Raw genomic sequence first — 24,239 nt, forward strand, 5'->3', positions numbered from 1 at the left:
TCACAAGAGCAAGACTATGACAATAATCTTTATACAAAAAAATGACAAAAAAAGGCTCCTTACAAGGGAGAACTATAGAAGCTTAGACCACAAGCTACGGGGTAAAAATGCAAGTTAAACGTAATACATGTTTTTGCTTCATTGCAGCCTAAACTATCTTACTTAATTGCACAATGAAATCACAATCCAGCATCGGGGCTTTCTCTGAAAGGCTACAAACAGTAAAATCTGAAGTCACAGATGGATCAAATGGTTCCAAACAATTTAGAAATTCATTTTGGAATGTTGCTGCAATAACCCTTCCTCTTGAAGTTGTCCTCGGATAAGTTCTGGTATGCACAAGAGATAACACTGGACATTAAAGATGACATACAAGATTCATGGCATGGGCTGCTGCCTCCTGCCAGCTCCTGCTCTACTGAAAGTCTTTGTTGATGGAGATCTAAAACTGCTGGAAGTGGACTAGGCAAGCCAACTCACTTACCAGTCAGTCAAATCTGTTTCCCACTTATCAGCATGCCTTATGACTTCTTCCTATTTTAGCACCCAGTCCAAAAGCATGCTGAACAGTGTCAGGCAAGCAAACAAGCCAGCTTTCAGTGAGGGGAAAAAACATTTTTTGACAGACTTCACTCCTATGTCAGGGTTTTGTTCTCCACCTCTTATGTACTCTACATCTTAACTGGTAGATTGACAATTCTCTGAAAACTTTATCAGAAAGCAAAACTTTTCCCTACAATATCAACCCTTGCTCAGGCAAGAAGAGGAAGAGAACAAATTTGGTAAAATATTACAGCCTCACAGTAAAGGCGAAAGTACACAGAACAATATATAAGGTTGGCAAACACAGCATTTGAAGCATGTCTTCCTTCAACTGAAAAAAAATACATAAATATCAATAATGCTCCCTCCCCAGATTAAAAGATGGTATCCCTCAATACATGCATACTTGCATTCCTTGAAAATGTGGGATTTCTTTCATAGTCTAAATTGGGCAAAGATCCTATCAGACTCAAAACCACAATTAGCTTTAGTTTTCCCCAACTCCTGCACATACTCTGTCACAAGCAAAGTTATCATTCACAAGATTCAGTTGCTTAAAAAACCACACAAACCAACCAACCAAACTCAAAACACCAAACCACAACACAAAAACCCCAACAAAAAAGCAACTGTGATATTTACTCAGCTTTAAGACTGGAACATCTTAGGGAGTTCCAGTACCTATAGTTATATTTGAAAAAGATTATAAAAACTTTGACAGGGACACTAAGAAAGTACAACTAAAGCCAAAGTAATCGTCCAGCTGTGTTAAAGACTTCCACATTTTCTGCTTGCGCACAAAGCAGCAAACTTCTGTCAAGGGACTTGGGGAAGACTCCGATTTCTAGATCCACAGGCAAAATGGAAAGCAGGGCCTACAAGTACAGCCCTGAATATAAACACAGGATTTCCTGAAAGGAACAGAACTCTCTGCCTACTCAGTGAAGCCCCTGGGCAAATTGCTCATTTGACACCCAAACTCCTCTTACCTGAGCTAAAACAGGTAAAAGCCAAGATTAGACAGTTGAAGTATAACATTGAAGTGCTTCGAGACTGCACACCATCTATTTCATTATTTAGCTTTCATTAATTTTAGATTCTCTGTCCAAAATGCTCTCACACTAGACCTCTAAGCTTTATCACATCTCTTCTACTGTCAAGAAAGAATATGAAACTCTCTTTCCTAACGAAGAATGTCTGGGGAGTGCTTCCTTGCACCTCAGTATGGCAGACAGGGGGAAATGGGCTCACTTGCAAAGGGCTGCACTTCGCATTATTACATGAGAGAATTTTTAGAGAAATACTTCTATATTCTACATAGGCACTGACTTCCCTGAAATGAAGTCAACCTATTTAATTCCTTCTACAGTTCGTGTAGGGAAAAAAAAATTGTTTAAACTTAGTCCTTCTTTAAGCACAAGCAAGTTGCCATATTATTACACTGTATCTACCCAAGAGTTTGGGGTCCAACAGAATTTTCAGCAAGACACTCTGAAATGACATTGAAAAGCATGCCAAACAGCAGTGGAGATCTCCAGGGCACCAACTATACCCCATATAAGTAACAGTTTTGGCTTTGTTCAACAAATTCTTGGGTCATTCATTTGGTCAGAACACCACAACAGTCCAAACAGTTCATGCAGCAGTTTCAAGCAGAAAACAAGCCTGCATCCCAAAGAGAAAAGGGCAATGTATTTGCCCCACCAGGATGCAGGGAATGAAACACTGCAGCTACTCCTACTGCAGAACAGACATGAGCACCCCGACCACCCTTACTTATTTCACCTGCTGTTCTGGATTGACTGTTTTCAGAAACAGTGTTTAGCTGTATGGAACTGCAATTTCAGCAAAGATACAACTCCCAATTTCTACTAAGAACCATTTTCTGTTCTTCTCAGTAAAATATTCTGCCATCACTTTAAAATAGTTACTTTATAACATTAAATTCTTCTTCCATGTGCTCTTCGGTCTCTAAGGTCCCATGGCCCACAGCAGTGAAGCTCAGTTTTCACATACTTGTCCCTCACCATGGAAACAGGAAAGAAAGAAAACCAGTGTGTATATACACCTCGTTTGTATTATTAAATAAAGATTCATCATCAATGTCCCCTACCTGTATTCATCATTTGGGTGGAATCTCCATGGCCAAAACAGGAAGCACAGTAAGGTTCCCATGACTCAGGCCTAGCACTGGTTGCACTGTAAACTTCCATCATCACCACCACCAGCTGACATCTCTAGGCCAAAATAAGCCTACAGTTAAAAAAAGGCAGCCAGCTTTTTAAAGCAGCAAGCCTAGTCCAGCACCCCCAGGTGAATATCTTGGTAGTGACAACCTGCATCTGAACCTTCCTACTAGGACCCTTGAACAGATCCACAGGTTTTGACTATAGCTCTGCAGTTAGACCACTTGTGCCCTTGCTCCAAAGCTGCTCTTCAGTCCAGACACCACAGCCACCAAAATCCGCATCAGCTGCCTGCACAGCCCCAACAATCTCTCTGCAACCTGAGTAAGGCATACTCCCACTTTCTCAGCAGACAAGCCGGTGCTAAAATGCCCTCTTCTTCAGTCTCACTCTACCCACACTTCACTGCAGTAGAAACACGAAGGTTTATAAATAAGCAGGAGGAAAAGGTCAGCAACTTGACTTGGATCCACAACTTTCTAGGCTAAGATCAGCTGCACAGTAAGCTGGGGGAGGGGGGGGGGCAGAGAAGAGACCAGTTTTCCCAGAACATACCATGAAGCTGCATGGAAACAACAGCGTACGCCTATACGGTCTCCTACAGCCAAATGAGTGCTCCCACTGCCATACTGATATGGAACAGAAGGGTGCATTACAACTTCCACTGCTTTCAGAGAATCCATGCTAGATCTACAATGAAGGAGAGGAAAAAGCAACATAGTTCAGCAGCAAGGAACACATCACTTAGTAACTGGCACTATGTTTTGAGACGATGTATTTTTTTTTTATATAAAAGTTTTCTCCTTTTAACTTCTGTATAACAGTAACGTCATAGGTTTCCACACTTCCTCAACCTTTACACTGTATTCTGACCTGAAGGCAGGGAACAAAAGAACAGAGCTGGTCATTAGCTTCTAAAAAGGCCCCAATAAAGATATACTAATTTACAGTGCAATTGAGATAACAAACAAAACCCAAATATATAGCTAGCAGAGTATTTCCTTGCTATTAGAATGCATATATGGTTCACTGCTGGAGCGTTTAGCTGCAGCAGCAGGTTTCCAAGTTCAGATAGACTTCTTTCTCTCTCCCTTTGCACAACTGTGTTATTAGACAAGAAGCTTGGTTTTGCAGTCCTGCATCACAAGTATGTCACTAAAGATACGCGAGTCTGCTGTGCTCAGTTGTGGGATTTTATTTATTTTCAACAATTCCTGTCAAAGTAGTGTAGCTGCACATCAATGCACAGTGCTAGATTACATTCCTACAAGACAGGCAGAGACTTTAGAGTCTGAGTATGCTCCAGCCTTGCTCCAAACATACCTGCAGACATTGCAGCTGCACAGTACTACCTGGTCATTCACAGGGAATAGTAAAAGGCAACTAGAGATGACACTGGCCACACTGTTATTACACTACCCAGGACAGTGTATGCCATCAGCCTTCAAAACCAAAACATTTCAGTTAGATCCCATGGTATAGTTGGCATTCATCACAGGTCCCCCTTGCTCCAAGAAGCACTACACCACAGCTACCAGGTTTTCGCCATTATGGTTGTTCTTCTTCAGACAAATTACAAACAGTTGAAAAATTAAACTGAACTTCAGTTTAGCAAGCTTCAAATTACCCAGAACACATCACATATTCTACATAACACACATGACAGTGGGCAAAAAAATACATGACAGAGCTCAAGAGCTACATGTAGAATTTTTCTATAGTTAAGCACCCTACATAAGTGAAGTTGCACCAGATTAAGGAATCTGCAAGACTGCACATGTGGCACAAAAGCCAGCAGCCATATGATAGTCTCAGCAGGACCAAAGCCCACCAGTCAAAATGAAGATGGTTCTTGCCAAACCTTGTCTAATTCTGACTGGCTGGAGGAAAGGAAAAGATACAGTTTCCAAAAGGTATTTTTAATTGAGAGAAAGAAAAAAAAGGAAGTGTTTTTTTCCGTGCAGACAACGCTACCCCGATAGGAAGAGACAGGATGCTAGAACATGTAAAACCTAAAAATAAATCGTAAGAAGAGAGAGGTCTAATCTTCAGTTTCAGCGTGCCTGCAAACCTCCGACTGTATGGAACATAACTTTGTGAAACACTGGAGGCAACTCACACAGCCTACCTTACATTATCTTTGGTGTCCCCACAGCAATGAAATACACATCACTGAAGTGTTTCTGTTATGTGGCAGCGTTCCCAGGTATGTCATTTAGAGAAGTCTCCAACAGCTTCAAGTTCTATTATGAATTCTCTACCTACAGATATTACTGGCAAAAGTAAACATGAAAGTGAAGAAAAACACATTCGCTTAGCCACACATGTGGAGACTGGGGATGACCTTTGACTTCAGCACTAAAACAACACATGCATTAAAAAAAAAAAAGAAAAAAAAAAAAAGAGTTGGAAGGGATGAGGGAAGAACACATGGCAATGTATTTAGGGTAGTCTGACTACCCGTAGTGCCACAAGGAAAACCAGTAGCTTTCCTGCCCCGAGATATCATCATGTAGTACATAATCGTGTAAAACAGTGGGTCCTATTGTGCTTCGTGCTATTTTTCTATCACAGTTTTTGGTACAACCATTCAGTGAATTTAATAAATAAATAAATAAAATTGAAACTCATAAGGGTTTTGGTTTTCTTTAAAATATCAAATTTTAAATATTAAAAGCTAACTGTAGCTGAGTACCATGGTCAAATTAAAGGTTTCAAAATTTTTAACAATTTCCTTTTTCCATAACATTGTTGTCTGCCTCACCCTCCCCTGGTTAATGTGCCATCAGGAAAAAGTCTCACAAATGCAGTGCCTAAATTAACCTAACTCCCAATTCATCCAAGCTGTCTCAGGTCAGAGCCTTTTCCACTAATACACAGAGAAGAACAGCACTTGTCATATTGACTGGAGTTAAAATGAGTCTGTCGATGTCCAGGCAGCCTTTGAACATCACCACAGTGAAAAAGAAAGTTTGCCCCCCATTCAACTCTGCCAATTTCCCCTCAAAACCACGGAGAACACAAGCTAACAAGCTTGAGAAACATAACCTTTGCAAGTGTTAATAACAGCTAACAACTCAGGCAAAATAGACAAAACAGTTGGGAACGAAAGGTACCTTTTCCCACCCCTTCCCATTCCAAGCCATTGGCAGCTCCCTCAGCTCTCAGCCAAAAGTCTGTCCTGCAGTGACTCTAACAACCAGACTGCTAAAAATAACTTCTCAACTACAAGACATGTACATTATCAGTGGAAAAAATTTCTGCAGACCCAGTAACAGCCCCACAGCTCAGTCTGATGACATGAGAGACTGAGGAAGCAGGCTAAAGAATGGTTCATCAAATTCGAAATCTTTACTGCGTGCCCATCACAGACAGAACGTGTATCATTGCTGAAAAGTAATTATCATCTGGGGAAAAACTGTCTCAAAAACCTATACTTAAAAAAAAAAAAAAATCTACTTTTGCTTTATAAGCAACACTGATGTAAAATCAGAACATGCTGAAAACACCCTGATAATCTGAAGTACACTTAAATATTCACTAGTTTGCAATTCATCGATCCTTCCATGATTCTCTGATGGTCTTTGTAGCAACATGTAATAAGGTACATGATATTCTGTAGGCAAGTGCAACACACTCAGCGCTCAGAAGTTATAGTCCTCACTATAAATAGAATATAATAAAACAGTGATTAAAAGTCTTGCCATGTCACTTCTATAGTGATACCTGTATTGTGGGTTCTGGTGCTCCACGGCATGCTATAATCACTACAGGAAAAATGCACATGAGATCCTCCATTACCTGAAGTATGGAGCCATGACAAGAAGTAGGTCATCTTCAGATGCTGCATAAAACGACATTATGCACTATATAGTTTTGCATAAGTGCCAGCCAAGATTTTCAAGACATCTTAAAAAAACGTTGTGACATAGTATCTGCATTTGAGGCTTTATTTTAAATTAGAGAAGCCCTTGCCATCTCTCAGACACAGAACAGGTTAGCAAGACTTTGAAACTTCAGAGACAAAATTGTCCTCCTGTATAGACCACAAACTTCTGAAACTTCCACCACTCACTGCTACCAGAGGCCAGCACCATGACTTACTCAAAACAGATAGAACAGAGTTCTCATGTCATTACAGCAAAAACTCTGCAACTCAAGAGAGCATTGATCTGACTCTTATTCCCATCTTTATCCTGTATCATTCACAGAAGCTCTCTTAATTCACAGAAAATTTAAGCAGTGAAACCTTCACCATCCACTTACAAAGTTGTTAAACATGAAGGTGTCCTATTTACTCTGTTTTTGTAAGGATACTAAGGTATTTTAATTCTTCACATGGAAGATGACAGTAGGTTCAATAATGATACCTCACAAACAGAACCTCCAGATAGGAAGTTACAGATCCGTAGGTACAGTTACATGGCATTAACTGTGACTGCATTAAAGGCTGTAATTTTAAGTCTGGGAGTGACATCAACAACACCTACTCCAGACCTTGAACACACGCTTCAGAAGCATTTCTTTCTTGTACTGTCAAAATCCCCAGCTGCTTCCAGAACAACAGTATAATTTTATCCCAAATAAATTCCTGTGCAAAGCTGAAGTGATGCTTGAAAGCATCATTTTTTTACCTTTTTTTTTTTTAAAGTAAAGATTTAGACTGTGGGTGGGTTTTTTTCCTAAGCCTAAAGTAGATTTGAGCAAAGCAGAACTTTCCGTGGCTACTGTAAACATACAGCAAATCCATTCATCTGTTAGTTTTTCCCATGACACTTTCAACAGAGGGCAAGTCACATCAGTTACACTATGACCTTCCTAGTGACCTCATGTTAATGACCATGCCAGAAACAAGATGATTTCTCAACCAGATTAAAAATTACTGCACTGTTGATGCAATAACTATAATTTGAAATTGCAGTATTGGTAATTGCACAAGTAAACTAGTGCTTAGACATGAAAAAAAGAAAAAAATAAAAAGGAGAAAAAGAATACAGATTCCAGTGAATTTTCATCCTTCTTTAAGGGGCAGAGAAAAGAATTTGCCTGATCTAAAGGTTTTGCCATTTCAAGATAAACAAACTCAAGATAGGGTTTTTTAATGCTGGAATGAGGGTACTGAAAAGGTTATTCATCTAAATTAATTCCCCTGCTTTTCTCTCAGAGGCAAGAGGCAAGCATTTTCCCTACCACATCAGTAGTCTCTTCTCCCACCACTTCACTTACAGGAAGAAAACGAAGAGCCAGGTTTAAAACTCACCGGTGCTCGTCGGCAACTGTAAGGATATCCTGACCAGATCCTCTACTTGTGTCACCTTCCCAGTAAGAGTTACCAGGATCAGCACAAGACAAGTGTACTGAAGACTCCACTGAAAACTGGTTAAACCAGAACATGCCAGTATGGGAAGGCAGATCTTCCTTTGCTCTCCCTGGCACAGTTGATGTACCTGTGCAGTAACACTTGCCAGTGGACTGCATTTCCCAAGAATAAAGGATGGGGGTTAAAGGAGGGAAGCAAACAATCTGGCCAGGAATAAATAAAAATAAGCTCAGGGGCTCTTATATCAATACATGTCTAAATTAGAGTTTCCACATGATATCCGAGCTATCTATATTAAGCCTCTCGGGCCAGTCTTCCACTAAATTAAGCTCTTGAGTGGCTTAAAGTTCACATGATTTTGAGAGCCTACGAGGCAGCTATTCTTTCTGCATCTCTTGTACTGAAGTTTGTCAACTACATGTTTCCACTTCAGTTCCAGCTCTGTAATGAAACCTATGTGCAAAGCTAAATGACATGAGAAAGCACATTTCACCTCTTCTAGAGCAGAAGGGTTTCTCAATGAGGTGAGATCAAAAGGTACAGTACCACAGTTGATGATGAAACAGCTCTAGTCTTCAAAAATCTAACATGGAAACCATGAGATGAAATACATTCTTATCACTTCCAATCCTCAGGTTTTCCCAGTAATTCCTGTACAGCCCCACGATGATTAATAACAATATGAAGACAAACTGTACTGCTCTAAAAGGTTACGTATCCACCTCAGTCTTTAATTTCATATTTGGAACAAGCTGTCTCAGAATAATTCCAGCTAAACTCCTAATTAGGAAGGCTGGTAAATGTATTATAAACTAGTTGCAATGCTTTCAGTTCTGTTTAAAGACTTAAGTTATTCTGTTTTCTTGCTAGGCTGCAAGGTTTTAGTATAGAGCTACCCTTTGCTTTTACCTAAGCGGATTGCTCACTGAACAAGCCGTCCCGACTGCAGGGTAGTTTCTAACAGCACCTTTCTCATAGTCTCCTTTACCTCCAACTTTTCTTCTTGGAGTCTCTGTTAATGCCATGTTTTGGGACACAGCTGACCAGAAAGAACAAAACTCATTTCCATTGCGGTCCATGCCACTGGAGGACAGATGTTAAAACAGGCCTGGGTGTTCCCCTGTATTTTAGAGGTAAAAAAAATCAGTGGGGACAAATTCTGAGGCACTCTGATGAATATTTTAATGTATCTCACACTGGAAGTAGACTTAATAGAAAAAAAGCAAACAAGAAGTGTGGGTAAATTATGTGAACAGTAAAAAAATATGAATTCTTTGTATTCACTGTACCTTTATATTCTTTAACAGGTGGTAAAACAGGAATTTAAAGAGGGAAAAGTGAGCCATATGGAAATGAACAAGAAAAAGCCATCAGATGTATTTCACTCAAGAATACTTTAGATTTCTTAGTCTGATCTCTCCAGACAAAAGCTTCTACTAGAATTTAATTGCCCTTTGGTTGCAATATAATCTACCTGTACCAGTGGGGACAGAGGAGGAGGAGAGTGAAGAGAGCTAACAATAAGGGCATTCTTACTGCCAGATATGAACTCCATCTCTGCCAGCTACAATTACCCTCCCATAATTTGCAGTCATGTTACAGATGCTAACACAACTCTACCAAAACATCTCATTTCATGAGATTTCTGCATGTATTAAGGATTTTAAGTACTGCAGGTAGTGCCAGTCCAAACCATTTTAATAATATTTGCAAGTGTAAAGCTTTTGATTAAGAAACATCAACCTCAACCTCCTTCAGTAAGTCATTAACAGAGCAAGGAACAGCTACAGGCACTATTACAAAGCTAAAAAGCTCCCAACCACGGAAAGACCCTTTAAACTATTTTTTCTCCAAGATGAAATGGATTTTGTAACAAAAAACATGTGAAAAAGTTTAACTTGGTTTCTTGTTTTAACTTGATTAGATGCAGTTCCAATTTTTTTTTGAAATTTCACTAAATGTACTCATTCTTTGAGGAGAACTCTGACACAGCCAAGTTGTAGAGAAATAAAACAGAATTTGTAAATTATAAAGAGTTAGATTATTACATTAGAATTAATCTGTAAGCAAACAATTTCACAATGACTATGTTGGGAGGAAGGGAAATCTAAATCACTTTCCCACCTTCCAGCCACAAGAACATTAACACAGAATGATAGAATGGCTTGGCTTGGAAGGGACCTCAAAGATCATCAAATTCCAACCCGCCTTCCATAGGCAGGGATACCTTTTCACTAGACCAAGGCCCCGTCCAACCTGGACTTAAAACACCTCAAGGGACACTCTCTTTAACAGCCATCTAGTATTTCAGACTCATCAAGATTTAATAAAGAAACCAACAAAATCCAACAAACGTACTATGAAGAAAATAATTCAGCGTGTCCAAAATTCATGCATTAGTTTTTAACCATTTTGCTTTCTTCTGTTTTAAAAGTTCTGGGTTCAAAGTTAAATACAGATATGAAAAGCAAATTCAAACCATATCCAGAAAATGAGCTTAATAGTTGACATCCACTGCACAAGATATCTTCTGTTTCAAAGGAAACACTCATCCCTAAGCTCCTTATGTTATAGGAATTTCCATTTTAACAAGAGTGGAGCCCAGGATACCAGTTAGACAGGCATCACTAACAGCATACTTCAGTAAGTAGGCTTAAAGTTACTGAAGTATCTATCAGCATATATAAGGATTAATACATACAGCATATAAATATGAATGCATTTCCTGCCTCTGATGCTCTAGGGCTGCCAACAGAAATCGGTGTCTATGAATACAGAATAACATGAGTACCCCAAATAAGTGCAATCTCTTTGCAGTCAAAAGCCAGCAAAACTGTGCAAGCAATTCAGCCTGTACTGAATGCCTGCTCCCATCTCAGCGTTTGCTAATAATAATAATAACATGAGTTAAGATACCTGATGCCTAGAGCAGTTCCATCCGTAACCTTAAAAGTATTAGCTATCTCAGATTCCTTATGTTTTATTCTCAAAGCCAAAAAACAGCAACCCTGACAGTGACAGCATTTTAAACAACACAGCAGTTCACTGGGACTGACTTTAGACCTTGAGGTAGTGAGGGAGAAGGCAGCCACAGCGAACAGTGATCCTTGACCCCATTCGAGCACAGTACACTGCTGATGCCCTACTTTTGCCCATCAAAGCCTAAGTCTTTCCCCCTGCCCCACCGGAACAAAACCTGCATCTGACAACACAGCTCAGCTCAGCATTATTTGAGCAAGAGGCCAGCCAGCGCTACGCAGAGCAGCAGCTGAACAACAGCATTCAACTGAACTGCAGAGTAAGGGAATCTGAAAAGAACTAAAGCAGCATTTGCCATATTCCCTTCCTTTGTCTGCATTAATTTATAACCTAGCTAGCTGTGCTTCTGCACACACACTACATACATCCTACGTCCAAAACTAAGCTCTAAGAGACCTGAACAGAACCAGGGCATTAAATCTCCGTAGCAGTCACCACTGTACCTGGTTTTCAATTCTTTTTGCTCTTGATCATCTGCACAGCATTCTTCTTCTCTTGAGCCTCCTTTTCCCCTCCAGAATTTCACCATTTAGCTAGCAGGCTCACTTGAAGTGTCGCTTCTATTTGTGTTTCCCCCACATGAACAGTTCTTGATGCTGTAAGGTCATTTGAATGCAATTGTAACTTTGGCTCTCACACAAGTTTCCTCGCCCTCTCTTGGCAGAGCAGTTACACAAACTACCAAACTGAGTTGGGAAAGAGTTTGACTACTCCTCTCTTCAGCCTGCTGCGTTAAAACCTTCATCTTTTGAGCACCTTTTACATTGTTAACCGCGTTCATTTTTAGTTTGAGCACAGAACAGCATAGATATGTATGCAAACATCCTCTAGACAGAATAAACGTTCGCAAATCCTGTCCTCTTAAACATCACACAGAAAGCATAAGCAAAAGAAGTGTATGCACACCATCATGAAAACGCTACAAAATGTTTGCAGAGTCTTCACAATAGTAGTAAGATTTATCTATAGATAAAACCAAGCAGTACTTAAAAAATGCCTACATTTCAAAAGATTAAAGCTTTCTTCTGCAAGTCTTGAAACACTGATGTGAGAACACAGCTATGAGCTCATCTGGCAATCACACAAGTACTCCCACAAATTAAAACCCCATTTTGCTTAAATTATTCTCCAAAGGAAAGCCAGTCACAAAATCTGCCCTCCTCAAAATGGCATTTTTATATAGTTCACGAGCTGTCACCTCACAAAACTGAGTATTAAGAACCTGGAAATAATTTATCATTCCTCAAGGAAACTTGAACAATTTCCTTTCTTAACTGCTCCTCCAAGACAGATCTCAACAGTGCTCAGACAGCCGACAAGCTTCCAATTGCAGCTACCCCTCCTCCCAGTAGCAATTCCCTTCGTGGATTGATCCAACTCTTGGTGTCAAAATAAAGGATGCATAAACATTGTTTTCCAAGGGCAAGTCCACACCAACAACAAACTTTTGAATCTTCGTAGACACAAAATGCAACTCCCTCACTGCAAAACCCTCTCCAAACACAGATGCTCCTTCAGACAAAAAAAGACCCAAATCCAATTTCGAACACATGTCATCTGCTCTTGCTTATTAGAAGTTACCTTCCCAATCATGTCTAACTACCTAGATTATTTCCAAGTTCAGTTGTAATTACTGAAAAGCCTCACACGTACATCAATAGTTATTTGCAGTGCTTTCTATTGCATCAAACTTTTGGAAGCAGACAACCTAACTAATCTAAAAAGGGATTCCTCATTTTGGACTGTCTTCTTACCACATGAACCCTTCACACTCACACATGGTTTCAGATCGATTTGTATTTGGTTGTCTTGTTGCTCTTCAGTTCACGACGAAGCCTAACTGCATGCTTGGGTAACATCCAACCTTTAAGATACATAAACCTTCCACTTTATCAGTGAAGCTGCAAATATTCCCAGTGCCTTTTCACACCAGTTTTCCTGCTTCCCAACAGTCCTGACTCACACAGTTTTAAGATATTCAAGTGCAAGAACCGTTATGAGTATCAGGCTGTGATTACAGAAGACTGAAATTCACCATATGGTGAACAGTGGATTTGATGAGGTGATTTAAATTTGCAAATATAATTCTATTCCCATGTGCACTTTTATACTTCATCTTAAGCTTGAACACAAACAACTGCAAAGGAGAAATTAATTTAAGACAGAAACCACAAAATTCTATGTGAAATATTTTCATTATTAAAGCTTGTTACTTCACTAAGGAAATACTGTACCTGTCCTATTTCAAAGATGACATCTTCTCATCCCCATGTTATTTATATTACTTAGTTCCACTGCTAAGGAGATAAATTTATTCCAGTACCATGGAACTTTAAGAGAACACACAAAAAATAATTCTGAAAGGAAAAGTTTCCCTTTCTTCCCCAAGAGCGTGAAAAAGAAGAAAATACAGCACTAGGCTCTCAGCAATCAGTATCTGTTAAAGACAGTCCAGACCTAACATTTGCAGCAACATACAAGTACAGCACGTTGGTGGCAAGGGAAATACTCTTTAAACAGCTGAAATTTCAGAGAAAAGCATGTTTTCACCAACATGCATAATTAAGAAGAAATATTTCCTATTCATATGTTTTGTGTACAAGTTGGGATTTCCAGAGATATTTCCCCCATTGGGAAAATCCTTTTTTTTTAAATTCATTTTTCAGTTACAAAACCATTACTTTTTCTAGAAATATTTCAGCCATCACTTTTCTTTTAGGTTTCCCAGTGAGTCCAGGTAACTGCCATCTTCCTACTGCTAAAGACAGATGCATGGCCAAGACAGATGGAAGATGTGATGATACTGTAACGAACTGACAGTAAGATTATTTCTCCTTTGTCAGGCTGTATCAATTAAATATTCAATGACATAAATTAGGATTTAATTCTACAGCTGACTGACTACTAAATCTTATACAGATTAGCTTGGATTTATCATTTGGCAAAGTTTATTCTGAAACACAAGTCACTGCTTCGTACTCTACAGTGGATGCGAACTGCCAGATCAGCACACCTCACACCTTCAAGGCATTCTACTCCATTCCAATTTAAATAATCAATTTGTTGTTAAATAAAGGAATCATCAACTATTCATCCGACTTTCACAGGGGAAAAGTAGTTTCCCTCCCGGTGATCTCTTAGGCAGTACCTGTGTAAGCTGCTACTGAAGGAGCACTCCCTTTCCTTTTATTTACAAAGCCAAAAGGCATTTATAAATCCTAAAGCAGATTTTACTTAAGATATTTGCAGTACATACAATAAGACCAAATCCTTACAGAATTGCAATCAGCTCTGCTCCCAAAGGATGGACAGACAAAAATAGAACAACAAAAAGGGAGAACAGCAAATGACAGATTTGGACACCTGAGTGTTACCCCAGGTTTCACAAAAATATAAACAAAACCCCACCAAATTAACCAAACAGAAAAAGCCACAGAATATGCCTACAAAGCACAAAATGTCTTCTCTTCCTTTATCTGCAGCATATTTCAACACAACTTCTATCAATTATTTTATCTGATAAGCTTGCAACATAATTTTCCTTACCAGTTTAGCCTAGTAGCCAGGAAGGAAGAAGTCACTGTCTTACAAAAAACAAGCCTAAAGGGTTTGGAGGAGAGAGATAGTTGCCTGTGCTAGTAACTATGGTTGTTTTACTAATACATGGTAACAAACATTTGTCCTTAGCAGTAACTCCCATTAGGCACAGTGGGTGTAAAGATCCAAACTGAAGTGACAGGCCAAGAAAGTTTACAGAGAAAACTGTGGGTCACTCTTCCAGTGAAGAATATCCCCTACCCCACCCTTTCACAACCCACACAAGCAAATATCCCTTCAATTCAAAATCCCTCCCCTGCAGCTTCTCCAAAAACACTGTATGTAGGCAGGATAAATTATTATTCAGAACACTTGGAATGTGTTGCAGCTTTTCAGATACCCAGGCACAGTCACTAAACAGCAGATTAGTCCCTCAGCCAATACGCAGAGTAGTTGATTGTCTTAGTATTAAAAGTATAAAGTAAGTTTTGTGACTATTGTAAGAAAACTACAACCTATAATATAGACAAAGTTTAGAATTCATTTAGAAGGATTTCAGATCTTGCAAAAATAGGATTAAACATTGTAACACAGGAATTACTTCCTCTCTTCATCCAACACACATTTATGGTCTAATATTTAAAAAGTAAAAAGCAATTCAACCCCACACACGTAAGAATAAAACAAAAGCAGCTTGTTCCCCACATAGTTCTTCTGTGCCTTGGCAATCCTGCACCACAAAAACCAGCCATCACCCCCAAATACACAGATAGATTAGTAAAAGCTGTGAGTGATTTTCCTATGTAATACAGACAGGAAAAAACCCCAGGGCCAGAAGTAAAAAGCAACAGATCACGAAACATTACTCCATGCCTCAGTAGAGCATGGCACCCCTATGACAGTGCATCGCTTGCCATCATCCACCAGTCACACAAAAAGACGATTTAAACTGAATCCACCTGTTCCAGGCACAAGCCAAGAAAGTTTTATTGAGGATTAAAACAAACCAAAGAAACCTCAAAGTCTCCTCCCCACCTCTGTCCTCTTTCCTCACACACAGCGCACTCATTACGCACACCCCCCACACCACACAGGTCACTAGTAGCTGCAAGTGTCTCTCCACACAAGGTCCCAAGTGAACAGTTTGAATGAACCACTTGGGCTCATTCTTCACATCTAAAAATGGAAAGAACAAGTTCTTCTTTACTCTGGAGTGTGCAAGTTTCCTCCCTTTGAAGGACATCAAACAGTTCATGTTTAGATTTTCACCACACACCAGCATCAACAAAGCAGTAAATTCACATTTTAAAGGAACATCACCATTCAGCAGTAATGTGAAAGGACAGATGTACAAGTCAAGCAATGATGCTCACACAGTGCATCTGAATGAAAATGTTTTTTAAGGAAGAGGACAGAAGGAAACTTCAAACAATTACTTGTTAGAGAATTCAGCACAGGTCTGATAGGCTGACACAGACATCCGTGCCAGGGACCTGCGTGTGCTGGGGTGATGAACAGAGATGAGAGGCAGGCACAGCCACCCCTGGTGACAGGCAGCAGCTGTGCAAGGCTTCACAGGAGCCCGCTGCACCCCACGGCAAACAGGTACCACATGCTGGATGGCTTTCTTCTGTCATCAGTCTAAAGGAAGACAGGCAGCACAAACTGAATGGCTGGTCAGCTGGTTTTACATAAGAACTGGCTTCTTGTCATCCTGATTATGCTAAGAGCCCCCAGAAGAGCAGCAGAAAAGCAGACAGAGTACACATGCTACCCTGCCCTCAGACCCAAATTCCCTCTGCTCCTAAATCCGTTTCTAAATACTGCTTGTAACTAGAAGCAATGATAAGTACTCAATATTTATGCTTTAATCAATAATTCTACAAATTAAGGTAAGTGTGCTTTTGGGGGCAGATAACTTACATGAGCATTCAGTTGCTACTTGTATTTTAACATCACTAAAGACAATTCCAACAACCTCCAGCACATGTCTAGGCAGTATAATCCTGCATTCGGCTTCCATCTGCCAATCCAAACACTAAACTCACCTTTTAATTTTTCAAGTGTCACCACCTAACCATCACAACTGTGAGGCTGTGTTTATGTAGCACTCAAAACAACCAAGGGTCCAATTCTGTGCTCAGTTACACTGTAGTAGTTCCAATTCGTACAGCTATGCTACTTTGGATTTACACAACAGTAACAGTACAACACAGCAGAATATCCAACTGAAAGCCACAAACTGAAAGACAGTTAAAATTAACTTTCTGGCCAACTGGCTAAGTTTAAACTTCTTTGGTTGGTTGGGACTCAAAGGCCCCACAAAGAAAAGCAGCCCTATCAGTGAGGCAAGCTAAGCTAAATTGCTTGTAATCCAAAAAATCCCATCTAACCATGCATACCCACAGAACATCTAACCTCTCCATCTGACAGCCCAGTGTTGTATTCAGATATGGCACCATTTAATTATGAATTGGATGCTAGAAGAGAATAGGACAGTTAACTTACTGCTGTTTAATGAGCACGCTCTTGTTAGTTGTGAATACATTGACTGTACTCATTAAATCAGGAGGCACTGGAGTTCTGAATGCATCATTAAAAGGATCCAGGAATGCTGCTGCTTTGTTCAGTGTGACCACATGCTCTGCTTCACAGTTGGAAAACGAGCAAGAAAAGGAAGCCCCTTCCTGTTGGGCCAGCAGATCTAATTTTAAACTAGGAGGAGGGAGAGAGAGTGGGCGATCTGCTTCTTCAGCTCTTCACTCATTTAGAACACAACTGAGTTTCTCCTGTTATTGCTGACTTGAAGCAATAACATGCTCAGTACAGTATGACAGCAAAACGAAGTATCAAGTTTGGGGGAATATTTTAAAAAAATACAACTGTCTTAGCCCATCCTTAATGTACCCTAAGAGCAGGAATGTATCTTAATCTATCAACTTGTCAATTAGCAAAATGAACCTTCATAAAACAAGCAGACACTAACAAATAGACACAAATACTGCCCTAACATAGCAGTTCCCACACTATGCACTGATTAAGGCAGAAGAGGGATTGAAATCGGCTAGTAGGCTTCTGCGCATTCACACAGGAGAGATTCAGAACATATGTTCATTCAGTGAGAGGATGAGGTTTTCCTCTATCAAGAGCTGATCCATCTACCCACAAAGATACACACCCACATGAGAAGCTGCAGGTCTACATCACTCTAAAGTTACAGAGAAGTTAAAACGGAACTGACGACTGTCAGCTTTGCACCCATCCCAAGTGGAAGTGTTTTCGGCCAAAAGAGGTATGTGAACCACCATCACTGAGGGCATTTCCAGAGTTCCAGAGAATCCTGGAAGTTAAGATTTAGTAAGCACTACTGCTCTCCAGCACATTCTCAGGAGGGGAAAGCATTTCTGAAACAAGTTCATAGCAAATCCCCTTCCCCTCCCACCTCATGCACAGAAAATTGGACAGGTTGCTAAAGCTCTGAGTGGGGATGGGAGGGAGGGAACTGAAGGGGGCTTAATACTCTGGGCAAGACACAGTCACTTTCATCCAAGCAATGCTTCTCCAGTCAGAAAGATGTTTATAGTGTAGAAACCATAAAAATACTGGATTCTAGTCAAACAAGGATTGCCACCTATTAAGGAAAGTACAATACCCCATTTACCAGAGTCTCCTCCCATCACACACACACACAACAGTTCATCTGTTAACCATGAAAAGCATGTTCTAACCGGTCATGTCAGCACATTAGGACTTCCCTTGCTCCAACCCTTCAGCACATAGAGCTCATCAAGATCGCGATTTTCTCAGTTTTGCCAACAAAATAATCTTCAGGAAAAAAGCCATCTGATTAAACAGTCAGGCTTAATGCAACACGCCATGACTAATCCTCTTAAAATTTTTTCCCTGGGTCCTGCACTGTAATATCAGTAACACAGGAGGCACTGTTCTTTTAGGAGCTATGAGACTGTGGGACCTGTCACAATCTTACTGAAGGAACAATTGATTCTTCACCACTATCAACCTGAGTAATTGATACCCAGGTTTCAGCACACAGACCAGCTTACTTTGGGTACAGTCATACAGCAGTACTCTCAAATGACTGGATATAAGCTGCAGTCATCCACATGAGCCAACAAAGACTTCTGGGGTCACATCCCACAGTTCTCCCAGTAAATGGAGGCACTTAGTTGTTGTGCACTGTATTGTGGGAACAACTTGAAGAATTATCTGGGTCTCCAATGGCTTAAAATATCACCATTACTAGAAAAGTAGAAAATTTTAAGAGGCAATAGCATTCTGACTAGAGAGAGAGATGTATTTCTTGGCAGAAATATGCACCTACAAGTAGGTCCTCGCATTTGACTAAAAATCCCAGGTCACAGACTTCAGAAAACAAAGCCCCTTTAGGTCACCACCGTTGGTTTTTCAGTAAAGAGATAAAACAACGGAGAGAACGAGCACTCAGATTCTCTGATCTATTATATGGTCTGTACTTTTAACATCTGGAAAGGAACATGGACAAGGAAAAGCATGACAGCCCCAACAAGAACTACACATTATTTATTCTGGGTACTGCTCTCTTTAATCAGACTAAAAAGCTCTGTACAGGAGAGCTATCTGATTACAGATAGGAAGCTGAGAGATGGACAGATAACAAATTATCAAATGTGGTATATTCTCTTTGTGCTTAACACAGGGCAACTCATGCAGCATCTCAGCTGGTTTAGCTCAAAAAAACCCACATGCTTTAATGACAGAAAGGAATAGATGATGCATAGGGAATTGTTTAAACGTTTGTTGCTCTGCTTAGCAACAACTTGCTTACATGGTTAAAAACCGTTTAACACAAGAAACACAGGGACCTACATATTTGTTACCTATTGTAAATAGGTCACATTCTTCAGTTTTTCATGTATCTTTGGTTTGTCTTTTAGTCAGTCTTGCATCTTCCTGGTAGATGCCTCCCTTTATCATTCTGCACAATAGAATACCAAGCAGCTTGCAATTTCTACTTCAAGGATATTTAAACTTACTAACTGGCTTTCAGAGGGGACGCAAATTACACATTCAAAGCAAGACATGTACACTCTACCTACTACAACAAAAAGAAAGGAAATAAACATGCTTTTTTTTAATTACATCACTGTAACAGAACACAAAGTGGTTCTGTTCACAGATTTTAATCACTACATTATAAATACCTCTTTGCTCTGTGTTCACTGTATCTCAAGTCTCACCACACACATTCAAAACCTTTGCAGGAACAGCTTTATATTATATATATAAATGAAAAATTTATACAAGGGTCCTGTCTAAATAGCAGTGTCAAAGAAAACAGAAAATACATACATGAATTAATCTATGGACTTGAGCCCTGGCTAGCCCCCTTCCCCCTGCTTTCCAAAGCACTTGTATTTATTCTTGTATGATCACTTTTTTCACCCTTCTGTTTCAAATACTTCCGACTAGTTTTTGACATAGAAAACTCAGCATAAAATATCCTGCCCAGTTATGAGGGGAAGAAAAAAAAATAAAGTCTGTTTCATGGAAAAATAATTTGTCAGACGTTTCTTTTTTCCATGTTCTCCCCTGCACCATATGCCGGGGCTGGAAGAGAGCCCAAGAACATCTGCCACAGACTTTAAAACCCCTAATAATAGCACAGCTGGTGTCCCCAGCACAGACTCACGTGGCCACTCCTGACTCTGGCCCCCAAACCCAGGCAAAGCACTCAGAGGCTGGACACATTCATTCATTTTCAACTAGATTTGCCTTTCACAGGAGAACCAACACAGAAAGCAAGTCACAATGCCTACATTACAAGCAGTTCAACTGTCACTGTTTCCACAGGATTTCCCCACACTTGATTCATTAAATTCCAGTTTAGCAGAACACTCTATTCCATAAAATGAAGGTACTCAGTAAAATAACGGCCAAGTCTCAGTGATCCAGGGTTAGAAACATAAAGTGAAAAAAATATGACCATTGTAGAAAACCATCTGCAATTTCTCAATCCCAAAGGATGTGGCTAGCAAAAACCTCTGATGGACTGAGCCTCTGAAGGCAAGAACAAAGCAGGCAATGTTTGGGTGGGGGTGAGGTGCCCATGACACTTGTTACACTTCAGTCCACCCTCTGTCGTTTTTTCCTCTTTCACCGACACAAAAAAGTAGCCAGTTTCCAGCAGTCAACAGGCATGAGTTCAGTTTATTATTTAATATACAGCATGCAGGTGCACCCCTGAAAGGCTAGACCCCTGAAAGGCCAGACCTGACCATCTTTAGGAGACTCAGGAGAGGGAAGCATTCCACAGCCAAGTCCAGTCACTGGCAAAGAATGAAGGGGTGGCTACTTTGGCAAATTACTGTATCCACAGTAACAACAGACTGAATACTGAGCTCTGAATTCCAAAAACAACCCACTTAATCAGTCTACTATAAAACACCAATATGTGACACTAACATCCTCATCAAAGAATGCTTTCATTCTCATTTCCCACGAGGGAGAGAGGGAACAAAACCCCAAAAGCAGATAAAGACAGCACTTTATAAATTCCCACATTGGACAACAATGTTGGCTCACTTTAAAATAAGAGCCATTTAGCAGATAATCTTTCTTAATTTGCACCACATCATTGAACAACAAAGGAAAAAAGAGAAAACACAGAGCAAGTTACTTTTTAGTTTTATAAAAGCACTAAATCCTGAGAAAGGCTAATACAGGAGATAAACTCGGTTTCAGTAATCAATTTGGCAGTGACACACTTATAGTCCCTTACTCCTCTGCTAGCCTTCTATCTGATCCATAACTTCTTTCAGAGCTATAAGATCAAGATATATTTTAGGTAGCATTTTTTCCTTGAGTTTCACAATTAGGCTACTAAACTACAGTACACACATGCTCTTCACTACGAAAAGTATATATTTTAAGAAACCAAGCAAACTGTTCCACCTTTTCAACCAAAACATCACCAAGAACTAGGTGAAAGGAGAAACAAAAACCTGCAGCAGAAGAGCATCTATAGAAAGACATAGCCTCAAACAGTAACAGTTTGATCGTGAATTCTGAACAACACCAAAGTCTGTACAACACATCTGGCTACAGAAGGCTGTACGTAATGCAGTCGTGCTATAGATTTGACAGTGCAAATGAAGTGGCTTTGCTTTACCCCCACCTTAAAACTGCAAGTGGGGAGCTATGCATGCAATGGCAGCAACAGCTGTGTCACAAGTACAGACTGTGGCAAAGATCTGGGCTGGCACCAATAACAAATTACACTGCCTCATAAAAATAAATGTGACATCAGACACATGGAAGAAGTCTACTGTTGCTGTGCTGATGCTTGTGTAACAGATAGGAACTACAAGGAAGACACATAACACCCTTCAATTTGGCAGAAAAGATCACAAAACCAGCATAACCTCCGAGGCACAATCTGCAGAACTAACAAAGTCCTCCTGTGTAATTCAACTCACAATCGCTGACTTTGAGTGGGCACATAACTAGAGCTGTTTCCAGCTTTTGTTTCCTCACTCCCAAAGACCTTTTTGCCTTCTCTCTGGTGCCACATGCCGTACCTCCTGTTTATCCTTCTGTGTCAGAAGGCAGGTAGACAAGGAACCCTTGAAGTGGGTTAGTACTTCAACACTTCAAAGAGACAGGCCCTAGCCATCCCCACTGCAGCCACCCTGCACTGCAGTTGTACTATTTGATTCAGTACAAGATCTACACACAACTTCCAAGGGCTTTGCTTTACTTACAAGAAGAAGCTACTGATCAGGAAAAGGCCAGGAGTCCTAACCTGCATGCTTTCTAGCCCATCTGCATGCCATGTCCTTCCCCTCAGCCATTTGTAATACATCCAGAAAAGAGCTTTCCTTCCCAATTATTTCCCCATGTGCCTTATTAAACAGCTGTCCTGACAGAACACATATTTCACTATTCAGGGAACTCAGGCTGGGGTGTAAGACAACTGAATACATTAGATGAGAGAGACAGACACAATGCAAAGTTTGTGTAACTGCAAAGTACAGTCACTGATGATGCTGTTACCGTAACCTGCAGTAACTTCTGCTTAGCCAGATTCCCATTTTTCTGGAAATATGTCTCTAACAGTACTGTGGCAACACAGTCTGCAGAAGATTGGATGTAAGATGAGGCATTTGTTTTAACAAACTAATCATAACCCTCATAAATAACATGAAGACAAACCACAATTAATCTTGGTTAACAACAGTCCCCATACCTTAGACAACCTTCCTATTCACAGCCAAAGTTTGATTTGCACCAGCTGAGCACTTAACAGGAGAGGTGATAGGCACCAGTGAAATCACTTGGTTAAACTTAGCTTGAAGAGTAACAAACCCTAGAAGCACAAACCCTGGAATAATCAGCTACTTTAGCAAATCTGAATCTTTTGCCAGTCAGTATCTCCACCCTGAATAAATACCAAAGCAACACTTAACCAAAGTAGAAAGCATACTTTAAAATCAGTACAAAGTTGCAGTAGTGTAAGTTGGGCATGCTCTGCAGAGAAAATACCCAAGACATTATGCTCAGGTGCATTCAGCAGCACTGAGCTCAGATGGGTTAAAAGATGAACTTTGCCTTCCTATTTACACCACCTCCAAAACAAACTCCCCCATATGCAAACCCAACCTTCTCCGTGCAAATGAGAAGTGGTCCAAAGATAATGTTAGTGTTGCCAAAAAAATGTATTTGCTCCTTTCCACCCCTTTTTCTCATGTAAACTGCAGAGTATTTTAACACAAAGAATTATTCCCCAGGGCACAATGAAAAAGCAGAAGCAGCAGTGTCTAAGTATAACAAGAGCCATTTACAAATGCAGAAGATAGTTGTTTCATGCTCTCGTTTGCTTTGTGGTCATTCACAAGTATGCAACTACAAAAGCTCCACACAGAATAAAGCAAACACACTGGGCAGAGCTCACCTCAGTGGAGATCTCTCAGCCTGAAGGTCATATCGTCTGCACTGCAAGTGTAGGAGCAGCTGCTGACATTCTGACATGGTCCATATATTGCAGCACACAAGATCCAAGAGACTATAATTCAGAGATACATTTGAGGTGTCAAGGATTCCAGACTCTTCCACCTCCACAGCTGCTGTACTGTACACACTAACCATATTCAGTCAGGTGCACTACTGTATATCCAACAACAGTCATTCCGGCTGTTTGGGGTTTTTTGTTTTGGTTTGCTTTTTTATTTAAAAAAAAAAAACAAAGAGAACCAGAGGTCATTAAAGGCTCCCAAGACAAAATAAGAACCATTTTGAATCAACACCATGACTTGTAATGAAAGGGATCCTTCCAAGTTATACTCCCCCACCCCCAAGACACAGGAATATAGTGATAGGAAAAAAATCAACCAAAGAAAAAAACCCAAACTAAGAAAACCCACAACAAGCAAACACACCCTTTAAAATCACAACCCTGCAACCTGGACTTCACTCAGGAAACCCCTCCGGAGTTACAGGGCCATATTCTACTTTCATAAATGTGACAGGTATTCACATCTGTAAATAGCAGTTTCCAACACCTGTTAAACTTTAAACTCCAAGAGATGAGCAAATCCACTTGTTCAGAAATGCCTTTC

The 24,239-nt window shown here is 40.1% G+C and overlaps 1 protein-coding gene across 4 annotated transcripts in view; it reads right to left on the bottom strand.

The window, feature by feature from the left end:
• TRAK1 (trafficking kinesin protein 1) overlaps positions 1-23,799 on the bottom strand; it is a 120,631-nt gene extending 96,832 nt beyond the window's left edge. For 3 of the 4 annotated variants that reach the window (XM_084260149.1, XM_084260147.1, XM_084260148.1), the window contains exon 1: positions 23,576-23,799. In XM_084260149.1, the coding sequence (XP_084116275.1) occupies positions 23,576-23,769 (194 nt within the window). In that variant the 5' untranslated portion in view covers positions 23,770-23,799. Of the gene's footprint in view, positions 1-11,531; positions 11,641-23,575 lie in introns of those variants that run through there. The other variant, XM_084260150.1, reaches the window with a different exon arrangement.
• Between the last annotated feature and the right edge of the window lie 440 nt (positions 23,800-24,239).

The sequence above is a fragment of the Gallinula chloropus genome (assembly GCF_964237585.1).
Source record: "Gallinula chloropus genome assembly, chromosome: 2".
In the NCBI taxonomy this organism is placed as follows: domain Eukaryota; kingdom Metazoa; phylum Chordata; class Aves; order Gruiformes; family Rallidae; genus Gallinula; species Gallinula chloropus.